Below are 11636 nucleotides of genomic sequence, written 5' to 3' on the forward strand. Positions count from 1 at the left end.
CTGGGTTCTAAAAACCAAAGCCCTGCAGCCTGAAGCTAAAATAAATAACTGCAAATTTAATTGATTTGGTTGTTGATGATATAAATACGTGCAAACTGAAAAAAAGGTCTATAGGAAGCTTCTATATAGTGATCCTGATCAGAAGAACCTCGAGGCTAAACCCTGAGCCATATTTCCTGCATCCATTTTGAAACTTCCTCGTGGAGCTTCCTTATCCTGCAGATCATCGAGGGTTGGAGTGGAAGGAGAATGCCTAAGAACAAGGTCTCCATATCAGCATCATCCTCCTCTAACCAGCCCTCTTCAGTTAATCTACCTGCAGCGGCAAGTAATTAACTCATCTGATGAAATAGGATATGATAGCCCTTCAGGGGCTATTAGCTTCCTTTAAGTTCTAGGAGGAGGAAGAGTTGAACTATAACAAACAAGTTTAATTGGGTACATATATTTTGTTGGCCGATTTAATTGGCTAAAAATTCTTGTCAAAGACACTACAGTTTTTAGTAAATAGTTGGACTGTTATATTTATTTACCCAAACGTACAGTATCCTCCCATACTTCACCATGTCGACTTCAACCGTATCTTTTGTTGCTAACCATCGGATTGAACTGGAAGAGAATTTATTTGCACGGGGATCCTGTCACTTACTCCTACAGTAAGAAAGGTTTTTCTCCGTTGCTTCTTTTGAAATGAAACAATAAAATGACATCTCACCCAGGGGGAATGCAATAGTAATTTGCACATTGGCCAAGATATCCCGTTGTTTTTCTGACACCATTTATCAAGAGAGAGACAGTTTGAGATTTTAACAATGCCTCGAATATACAAACTTACATTATCGCAACGGTTGAATATTAACAGCCATTCAGAGCAAAACACAGCCCAGAATGAACTAAAGAAATAGAGTTGTACATGTATTATATACGATTGAAAAATATGTACAAATTTCGATGAATCTATGAAGAGTAGACGTGGATGTCCACAGTAATGTCTCCCAATTGTTCTGCTCCAGTTAAGCAGCTGCTCTCCCCTGTCAACTCCTCACCTAAAACTTTCTGTTGAGTGTGACATCGTAGCCACAAGCAAGAAAGTTTTGTCAAAGCTATCGCACCAGCCACTTTAACTCTATAGATGAAATTCACGTCTGCCCAAATCTCATTTCTTACAGCAACAGGGTCTTGATTTGGATCATATCCAGCAAGATCAGAATTGGTAATTATGACTGCAGAACCATCATCAAATGCTAAAAGATCTCGGCTAGAAAACAACTTGGAGCTTTTCAAAACCAGATCTGTCAGAAGGCTTGAGGCACAGGTCGTCCTGACCTGCACATAGTGAAATTCCTGAACAGCCTGCAATCAGCAGCAAACAAAGTTAACTAGAGTAATTCAGATTATTAGTCCACAATTTGGATTGTAACCTCATTATAATCTCAACAAACCTGCCACTGGGAGGAGGCCAAGTGTACCCTGGGCCGTATTGACTTCACATAATTATAGGCAACATCAGGCGTCATCTGCTTAAACTTAACCTAAAATGGAAGAAAACAGCATAACGGGGAAGGGCAGTAAGAATTTATGTAAATAAGCAATGACCATAAAAGTTACATGTTATCAAATTAGGATTTCCTGGTTTTTGCACTCACCAGAAAACATATAACTATAGTTGTGCTGCGACCCCGCCCAGCCTTACAATGGACATAAGTGCTTTGTCCACATGATGCATTCTCTTCACGAAATAAAACCAAGAAAACAAATATTACACGACAATATTTGAGTTGTATAAAGCAGTCATGTCTCATAATAAAGACAGAGTTAGTGTAGAATAGTCATTATTAAATATCCGATTGACAAGTTAGTTCTGTTTTACATGTCCAGTGATTCTTTTTCCACACCTAATTGCTACAGAGGACCAAAGTGTTAGGGAGCATAAAATATGTCGAGCGTGAAATGGATAAAAGGGAGCCAATTAAACAGTATCAGCAACACCACAAAATCTAAAATTAAGGAGGTGAATAAAATTGCAAGTAGATGTCTTCCCAGTTGAAATGACACCCAAATTATCAGAATACCCAAGCCTGATTCTAGCAGATAACTAGAAGATTTAAGTAACAGGTTCATGCTAAAACAACACAGAGTATGATGAAATAACTAGATGACATCAAACTACATCTAAGTGTGCACATTATAGTGTACGTGCATCTGTATGCATACACCCAGGTATCAAGTACTCGAAAATGGAGCTATCGGCTGGCAAGCCACATACTGCCTGTTCAGCCAAATATTATACACCTGCAATCCCCATTACTTAAACACTACATGAGAGATAAATTGCTATGACATTCAGATGACCTAGTGGAAAAGGATAAATTGTTTAGTAATGTGAAAACGTACAATCTCCAAATACAATCTAATTAATCCAATAATGAAACATGCACTTGAAAAATTTGGGAAGTTTGATTACACTTGGTTAAATACACATCCTATTACAACAAAAAACTTACCATGAATGAAGTCTACAGCTCGGCAAATGTCATCCAATGATGGTGCAAAAAGGTAATCTCTTGTAGGAAGAACTAAATGATGAATTCCATGAGCCTACAAAATACACAATCATCAAAAAACCAAAACCTCGTGAGGGCAAGGATGCATGCATAATGCACCCAAGTAAAAGTACCACCATTCACTTGAGAAAATCAACAGAACCAGTAATGCTCAGGAAAATTTCAAAGCTGAGAAGCATTGACACAGACACAAGAGGGGAAAGAAATAAGTAAAAGATCAAAGACACTTGAATCCTAGTAAAAGTAGTTTTCAAAGAGTTAGGAAAGTAGTGTTAAATAGAACCAACACTACTAAAAAATGTGACTCAATGTATAGCCACCTATTCTTAATTCGATGGCATAAAGTCAAGTGCCTATACGAGGACAACAGCAACAGCATGAAATTAAGTGTAGACAGTAAAATTAATCACTTCCGGAACATGTCAAAAGTCTAAAAACACTGTGAATCCATCAAGAATGGAGCTAGCGAACAAAAGAAAAATGGTTGATGGCTTGGAAGAATGATTCTGCCTCACTACCAATTAACTGAAATGAAAACAAAGTCAGGATGCAGACTCTATCTAGGCAGTCTGCAAGAACGTACCTGATACAGAGATGTCGGGACCAGAGTTTCATATGGCTCATTAAGAGTGACAACTGCACCAATGCCAAGATCCTTTAGCTCACTGACATCAGACCTGAATGGAACTGCACCTAACAAGACAAACTAATATAAAAGGACTTCAGTTTGCAAAACAGAAATCATACTTTTCACAACATTCATTAAAAGACATCTCAGTATGGCATCCATTCTTTGTCAAATTAACAGGATGCTAACACCTTTAATTGCTTCGTTGAAAAAAATCATATTCTTTAACTCAGAGCCCATGGTCAGTCTACCAATTCCTCACGCTTAAGATGTCATCACAAGCTGATGATAATAAGATTATTAACAGAACCACATTCCCAATAACAGAAATTCTCCATAAGAACAATTTCCTATCTGGCCAGCTTTATGTAAATTTATCCATAACCAGCTTTATCACTCGTAGTTCAAATACATGCGAACTTATCCCTAAGAACAAACTTCCCAAATTTCAAGCATAATACAACGCTTGAATATTCTACTTTTCCTGGTCATTTACACATCATAAACAGCAAAAACATCTCAACGCGTAGAAATGCAAATCGCCACTGCTAAAATACCCATTGGAGACTAACCGATGACAATATTCAAAACAAGCAATCGAAACTATAAAAGTAACAATTACAATACTATAAAAGACTTCTACAAAAATTTGGACATAGTATACCTCATCAATCCAATCCCACCACCGAAATTCGGCCTGAACTTTATTCCTAACAACATTATACAGCAAAGTTGGATAAAATAAAGCCCTTGCCCCAGCTCCCACTAAAACCTTCTTTGTACTCCACAACACAATATCTCCTCCGCCGCCGCCGCCGCCACCACTATCACCAACATTATGCACAGCCTCACCACTAGCAGCTGATTTCGCCACCTCCTTCTCCTCCTCCTCAGGCCTCTCGGCAATCTCCAAGCCCTCTTCTTCTCCACCCAATTCTTCTATACGCATATCTGACACTACCTTCAAATCAATGATCACTTAAAATCTGCAACCTTACAATGAAACCCTCAATTCAATTCTAACTGTGAAGATCACGTCAACAGATTACAAGTAGATTACGGCAGTCAGACAGATTGAACTACACAAGCCTGAAAAATCTCATAATTGCGTCAGACAAAGTTGAATTTGGGTGAATTGAAGCAAATAGGGGTTTGGATTTGGGGTCATTAATTTTAGGGAAGGGGAAAGGCTTTGATCGGACGATGAGGAGGTGAAAAGGTGGGTGAGGAAGAAATCTGGGACGTTGAATTTGGGTGAATAGATAATGGAATATAGGGAACCCTCAATTCCAAGCGATTCTCTTGCCTTGTTAATTGTTATGTACGGATTTGTTTGGGCATCAAAGTAAGCACCCATGCGCAACCCCCCACCCAACACAACAAAAAACACCAAAAAAAAAAAAAAAAAAATTGTTCTATAATCAAAACCCCCACAACTTTTACACATTTGAAGATCGGCCCATGTGATTTTTTAAAAAAAATTTCTAGTTATTCCAATTTTTTTGACTTGTATAATATCTTGAACATGTTTTTCAATCACATTCTTATATTAACTACGTCACAAATGTACTAAAATAAATAATCAAAGAAATTTTTAAGTAATCGCTTGCAACGCAATCTCATAGAATATATTTTTGTTAGTACCTTTCATTATTATGAAGTAGCTTTTAGTGCTTTATTCAATTTCTCACCAAAAGCTTCAATAGTAGACAACTTGACCAAATATTAGACTAATTAAGGACAGCCATCTGATTGATTTCGAAGAGCCAACGTGTCATTGTCAAGCATGGATAAACCAAGCTTAATGATAGACTAAAGCATAATTTAGCACTTGAAAATAATTTTTAAAAAAATGCAAGTGAAAGTAGTATTAGTTGAGTGGAGAAAATATTAACATTTCTTTTTATTCCTTTGACTAATAAAAACAAACCTAATGTCCATGTTTGGAAGTCAAATATTTTGCCAAGTTTGTCCGCTACAAGTTTTTTAATAACTTTAGCTACAGTAATTTCAAAAAAAATTTCAAAATTTTTAAACTATACACTTCAAAATATTCAAAAATATATATATATACACTTCAAAAAAATTTTTAAAAACTTATATAGTAAACTACAGTAAAGTTTTAGACAAACACCCAAAAAACTCACCTTTCAAATGGATTTTGTCAGTTACTGTTAACTTCTTTAAAACTTTTATGGCAAAAGTAGCATAAGATATGCATATGTACGTTTTGCCTTATTTCCTTTTTCCTTGTTCCAAATTTGAGTAAAAATTCATATTAAACATTTGAGGTGATAAACAATGAGGATCAACAATTAGGGGACCTCAAAATTAATTAAAGCCGTGGGGTTGTAGATAGTAGAAGTGGCGGAAGACATCACGTGGAATAAGGCATTATGTACGAAGTTGAACAAGGCATTCCATTTTTTTTCCCATGAATTCTCACCTGCTTCTATTTTAGCTTCCCATTTTCATTCTTGTTCTTTCATCTTCAAAAACTGTAAGATCAAAACATATAAACCAAAATCACAAAATCCATTTCATACATGATTCTCACACTACCTTTGCGAACTTCTACGAGTTATCCGTGATGATTTACAATTCATTAACAACGTTGTACATGGATCAGAATATATGCATCGACAATTATTCAATCCCAGATTGCCCTTGTTTACAGCAAACTTGGCACCGTTCTGTACCACGTCCTAAGCGTGAAGAATCCATTTCCTGCAACACTCCAGGCGCTGTTATAACCACATTATTGATTGCACACTTTCCAGTTCCGACTACACGAACAGATACCTTGTCTGGAAACAGAATAAGAAGAATGATTTCACCGTCTGGAAACATATCGACATTGGAAGTGGCTGAATGTGCATTGTCAATTAAAACCTTTCAAAAGCTTCTGCAACTCTTAGTCCAGCTACGGGATTCTAGCTAGTTCAGGAGGTGGTTGGGCTGCGCTAGCCGTCAAGAAAAGGAAATAGTAACTCTTCCTGAATAGGCCCTCTACTTCCAATGCCCCAGAAGGAACTGAATCTGTAAATCTGGAAAAAGCAAAACATTTTTAGTCCATTTCAATTCATCGACAGTTAGCAAGTTAATCAGTAAAGCAACAAGGAGAAGCACTACTTATAATTCAAGAGAAACATTCATATGCCAAAAATTGGAGGGAAAGAAGTTGTAATGTCCGAGACATATAACATCTTAAATATTAAGGTATTGTTTACCAAAAGTTTGGCCGAACACAAAATGCTCAAAGATTCATACTTCAAAATGACCAACTAAATGATGGACTAGCCACAATAATTTCCAATAATTATAAGTATAGCCAAATTTGAATGGAAAGAACCAGAAGAGTGATGAAAAGCTCCACAGAATTTGGAGACCGTTGAGCATCATTTGTCCATACCTTTCAGATTCATCTTCCGAATAGGAGTCTAAATGACATGTGCAAATGTGCAATCTCCTTTATGAAAATTTCCAATTTTAGGCAACGCATGTAAGCAACATGCTTCAAATCCAGATCAAACAGTGGTTATGAACTAGCAGTTCTTTATCTTTCCCTAGAAACAATAGCTATCAAAGAGGAAAGAGCGCGGTCCCCAAATTTGAGACCAAAAAGCAAAAACTGCATACATTGGAAAATCACAACAATGATTAAAAATATGGACAACTTTGACAACGTAATAATAGCACACATATCCTCACAATGGAAGACAAGCTAAGAACTGTGTGGTAAAAAATAGCAGAAAAAGCAAAAATACCACCCACCCCCAAAAAAAAGAAATAAAGATCCTAGTTTACAGGATGACATTAGAGTGCACTGTTGATCAAGTGTCATTCGTTGTTATTAGGATTCTTCACATTGGATGATCACATGTAAACTTGTTATGCCATGTTGTTTAGATGAAGTAATTTAAAGGTGGTGCAATTAGAATGCCAAATGACTTTTTGCAATTTGCGTTCATGTATATACACATCTTTCTTGTCCCAGAGACAATCATAGACAATTTCTACTTCTGTTTCTAAAACCTCTATCTAATAAATTATTGCAAGCAAAATGGAGGATTTCTCATTATGGAAGATTATTAGTTCAACATGCATGAACCTAAGAACTCTGATCCTGTAAAGACTCATCTGCTAATCCTAGGTATGAGCAAAACAATCCCCTAGCCCGTGTTCCCTCATTCCTTCATTTTTCCATATCCTATGAAGTCTGTCACAAATTATCTTTTAACAACAACATGAATAAATTTAAATTTCACTAATGATGATCAAACCTAGCAGGGGTACAACAGCTGTCCTCCACAAGATTCCTATTATCTATTTTCTAGCAGTGATTTCACAAAGAATGCAGCAACCAAAAAGGCTAAAACTATTGCTGCTCTGACATCGATTCCAACAGAAAAGAACAAAAAGGACATTTATGAAATGCCTATTTAGGAAATTTAAAGCTAAATAAATTTTTGGACAATAAGAAGAGTAACAGATCCAATTAATAACAATCTCACCATCTAAAACTGCTGCAACAAGGGTGTCAAGCTTCAAAGACTGCAATTGGGTTACATTAGCCTCAAAAGAAACTGCATTATGCTCAGCCAGTACAAGCCTCATTGGTCCTCAATAATGATAATCTGCCTAAGCCTGGTCCTTCCCTTCCCTTCTTACTGCATCCTGGTTGCCAACATTTTGCATGTTGTACATGTGATCCTATTACTCTCACTTGGTACTGTACTAGGCAATTAAGATGCAAAAAGAACAATAAATTGACCATCTCTTGAGGACGAACGCTTATTGATATCTGAAATATAATGCTGTCAAGTTCAAAAGCCAGGTTACAAATCAGATGCAATATTCTATAGCCAAACAATTTCTTGTACAAATATCTATGCTGGGAAGAAACTTCAGCATCTTTCAGGGAACACAAATAGAAAACAATCTGCTCTTCATCAACTACTGATCCTAGAGATTTTGGAAACCAACTCTTCTTCATCAGAATTTTTCAGATGTTTAACCACATCATCTACATAAGGAGCTTGTAGCTGGACACCTCTCTCCACCATTAGCTTTGCAAGCTTTGCAGCGACTACCAAATTTTTTTCTTGACAGAGTCCAGCCAAAAGAATTGAATAAATGTCAGCATCAATGGATACATTTCCAGAATTCTCAATCCCTTCACACAGGCGGAATGCATCAAGCCACCGTCCGACCAAACAAAGCTGCCTCAAGACAGTACTTGAAGCAGCACCATCAGGCCTTAGTCCTTGAACCAAAATCATCCTGAAAACCTTCTCTGCCTCCTCAAGTTTTCCAATCTGCAAGAGCGATAATACAAGAGAACTATAGCATTCATCGTATGACACACTCTCTCCAGCAACCTTATCAATGACCTTATAGGCCTCCTCTATGCGCCCCTCAACACAAAGCCCCTTAATCAAGACACTCATCGTGGTTTTATTTGGCTTACATCCGAATTCCCTCATTTGATCTAAAATCCTCAATGCATCCATAGACTGACCCATCTCACAAAATCTTTGAACCACAGCCGTATAAGTAACCAAATTTGGTTTACTATTCCCACTTTCTTTCTCCATTTCCCCCAACATCTCCATTGCCCTCTCCAAACTCCCAAACCTACATATCCCATCAAGCAGTATTGAATAGACAACTGCATTGGGCACACAACCATGCCCTTTCATAGCCTTAACAAGCCGGCATGCATCCTCCAGCCTCCCAATATCAGATAACCCCTTAAGTACTGCAACATATGTCATCATATCCGGATAAAGATCAATCAAACCCATCTCTTCCATCAATTTCATTGCCTCATCAACCTCCCTCTTCTCACAAAACATAGCAATTACCACATTATATGCAGTGGTATCAGGCCTACAATTAAACTCCTTCATTTTCCTCAATACCCGCAACCCCAAGTTTGCATCTTTAGCCTCTCTACACAAATACAACAACACCTTAAACATCTTAACACTAACAGCGCAGTTTTCCATCCTATATGCTTCAATAACATCACTAATAATATGTGGTTTTTGCTTAATTTCCAACAATTTGCAAGCTTGGCCATACATATATGCAGAGTGCCTGTATTTGGGTTGAAGGCCAGCCCAGATGAAGAATCTAAGACCCATTTGGGGTTTATCTACGGAGCATCTCTGCAAAACTTCATTTATGCATGCTGTGTTAAGTTTGATTTTCACTCTGTCGAGGGATTTTTCGACTTTCGATTCATTTTTCTGCAAATGGGTCATAAGTTTTTCTGCTGATGATGCAAATGTGGAGAAAAGACCAAATTTTGAAAGCGAAAAATTGGATCTTTTTGGTGAAATTAATGGTGTGAAAGAACGGGAACGAATAAACATTAATTCTTTTTAAGGGATTTATTCAATACGCAGACGAAGAAAAAACAGTGAAATAACAAAAAAACAAGAAAAAGAAAGAAAGGGCTTAAGAGCTCTTGATACAACTTGCCTGGAGAAGAGTTGAGTGAGATTGAGGGGACGCCGCACGGCGGCAACTTGAGGACGAAGGTCGTCAAAAGAGTGAAGGTAATTAAAGTTAATTTAGAGAAAATTGCAGCTTAGTCCCTCATTCGGTATTAAGCCTCAATTTAAGTCCAAACTATTAAATTTGTACACTTTTAGCCCCTCAATTGTTCTTTGTTTACTTTTAAATCTCCAACTCCTAAAAGTGTAGGTCACTGAGCCATTTAAGACTTGGTGAGGTGGGATGCAAGGTTCAATTGCCACAAAGTGGCTTCTAAAAAAATTTAGACCGGTGCGTATTGCATCCGTCTGGTCCGCCGGTGATTCAGTTCCCATCGGTCCCCTTAGATGCAATTGGATTTCTCCCTTAAATTAGAATAATGTAAAATACTATAGATAAAGTGATGATTGATAAAAAAAAAAAAAAAAAAAACTCCTAAAAGTGTGCGCTTCTAACCCTTCTGCCCATTTGAACTGCTAAAGCCAAAAAAACTGTATCATGCACAATGCACAAACAAAATTTCAAGGTTTAGTAAATTAATATAATAAAAGAAATTGTCCAAAATTGGGAGATTTTTATTCAACGTAAATATGACCAAATAAATCATATTTTTGCATTCCTCATGACATAAGGAGTTGAATGGTATAAACTGTTATGATGTGTTTGGTTTGGGAGATTTGATCAAAAATTTGAAATACTTTCAAACTTTTCTAATTGTTTAGATTACTCAATAGGTATTTGGATTTATAATTACCAATTATTTTAGTTTTTAAAATGGATTTAGATAATTAGTAAATTGTAAACCCGGATGTTCTTAAGCAATTCAAACAACTACAACGATTTGGGTGGATTTCAAGTATTTCATCAAATTTCTCAGTTCAAACAAAGCCTTATAAAATTTGACACCAAATGAGCCCTGAAACAGTTAAAAATAATCATGGGAGTGTTTAATTGTGTTGTTCAAATTTAGATGAGAATTGTGCCAAATTTCTTATCGTTTTGAACTCTTCTCGCTTAAAAGAACATTTTGGTGTAAGGATTGAAAGATTTAATAAAGAATTGGTAAAATAGTAGTAATTTTTTATTTCATTCTACTCATATCTAGCGAAATTCACAAAAACGAAGTTCAAATTTGGAACCTGCATCATTGGTCAATGACGGTTAACTAACCACCGATAATTGCAGTGTCGGCTGGACGTAATTAGAGGAAGAACATGCTCTAAACTACATAGCTTTGAGATAGATTCCATTTCAGTTGAAATTGAAGAAAGAGTTAGAAATATTTTTTTAAAAAAAATTGAAAGGTTAAAAGCATGCAAATAATAGTGGAGGGCTAAAATACACAAACTTAATTGTTCCAGAGCCAACCACCAATATTAAATGCTCTGAGACCTCCTTGAGAAGTTGTGATGAGGTAAAAAAAAAAAAATCAGTCGACAACACTTCACAATAGCTTATACCATGCACTAATTGAAAGCTTGAAACAAATTGGACAAACCTTAAACGCCAAGTAATCTCTCAATTGATTGTTCATGCAAAAACAAAACTTCAAACATTTTTCTCAGTTGATTAACCAAAATCAGCTTATTATTTATTACGTGAAGGGAATAATACATTTCTGTGAATTAAACCTTGTTTGATAATCCAATTCAACACTTAAATTTAATGGATTCAGATCTTAATATGTTCAGACGCATTTGATAACCAAAAAGTGAATATTTGAATTAATCAATTAACATTGAATTTTGTAGGTAAAACTTGCTCTCAAAAATAAGTGATAAACTATTCAATTATCATTGAATGTAATATACACTCAAATGTATTTGATTTAATATTTAATAATTCAATAACTTAATGAATTCAAATTTCAGATTTCAGATTTTAGTTTTCAAACTTCAGTTTCATCAAAGTCACCCTTAGACTGATTGTTAGAATCACAT

General features: G+C 36.1%; 2 protein-coding genes across 4 annotated transcripts; both read right to left on the bottom strand.

The window, feature by feature from the left end:
• Positions 1-797: 797 nt before the first annotated feature.
• LOC113705356 (phosphatidylglycerophosphate phosphatase PTPMT1) lies at positions 798-4507 on the bottom strand. Its single transcript, XM_027227186.2, has 6 exons — positions 3857-4507; positions 3148-3270; positions 2505-2598; positions 1647-1729; positions 1443-1532; positions 798-1353 (listed from the first exon to the last, which is right to left on the bottom strand). The coding sequence occupies exons 1-6, from the start codon at positions 4139-4141 to the stop codon at positions 958-960; spliced, it is 1071 nt and encodes a 356-aa protein (XP_027082987.1). The 5' UTR covers positions 4142-4507; the 3' UTR covers positions 798-957.
• Positions 4508-5708: 1201 nt separating this feature from the next.
• On the bottom strand, positions 5709-9778 carry LOC113705445 (pentatricopeptide repeat-containing protein At5g47360). 3 transcript variants are annotated; one of them, XR_011820568.1, is made up of 3 exons: positions 9682-9778; positions 7707-7924; positions 5709-6239 (listed from the first exon to the last, which is right to left on the bottom strand). XR_011820568.1 is itself a non-coding variant. In XM_027227297.2 (3 exons), exon 1 carries the CDS (start codon positions 9570-9572, stop codon positions 8145-8147), a length of 1428 nt encoding a protein of 475 aa, XP_027083098.1. In that variant the 5' UTR covers positions 9573-9743; the 3' UTR covers positions 5709-5999; positions 6085-6239; positions 7707-8144. The 3 variants fall into 3 exon arrangements, 2 of the variants coding, with proteins under 2 accessions (XP_027083098.1, XP_027083097.1); XM_027227297.2 differs by having other exon boundaries at positions 5709-5999; positions 6085-6239; positions 7707-9743; XM_027227296.2 differs by having other exon boundaries at positions 7707-9743.
• Positions 9779-11636: the final 1858 nt, after the last annotated feature.

The sequence above is a fragment of the Coffea arabica genome, chromosome 8c, assembly GCF_036785885.1.
Source record: "Coffea arabica cultivar ET-39 chromosome 8c, Coffea Arabica ET-39 HiFi, whole genome shotgun sequence".
Lineage (NCBI taxonomy): Eukaryota > Viridiplantae > Streptophyta > Magnoliopsida > Gentianales > Rubiaceae > Coffea > Coffea arabica.

Excerpts from the sequence above, each read along its gene's own strand:
- LOC113705356 (XM_027227186.2), bottom strand. The coding sequence starts at position 4,141 with ATGCGTATAGAAGAATTGGGTGGAGAAGAAGAGGGCTTGGAGATTGCC. Across the intron at positions 2,599-3,147 it reads TCCCGACATCTCTGTATCAG|GCTCATGGAATTCATCATTT; the intron begins GTACGTTCTTGC and ends TGTATTTTGTAG. Across the intron at positions 1,730-2,504 it reads AGCTGTAGACTTCATTCATG|AGAATGCATCATGTGGACAA; the intron begins GTAAGTTTTTTG and ends TATTTCGTGAAG.
- LOC113705445 (XM_027227297.2), bottom strand. The coding sequence starts at position 9,572 with ATGTTTATTCGTTCCCGTTCTTTCACACCATTAATTTCACCAAAAAGA.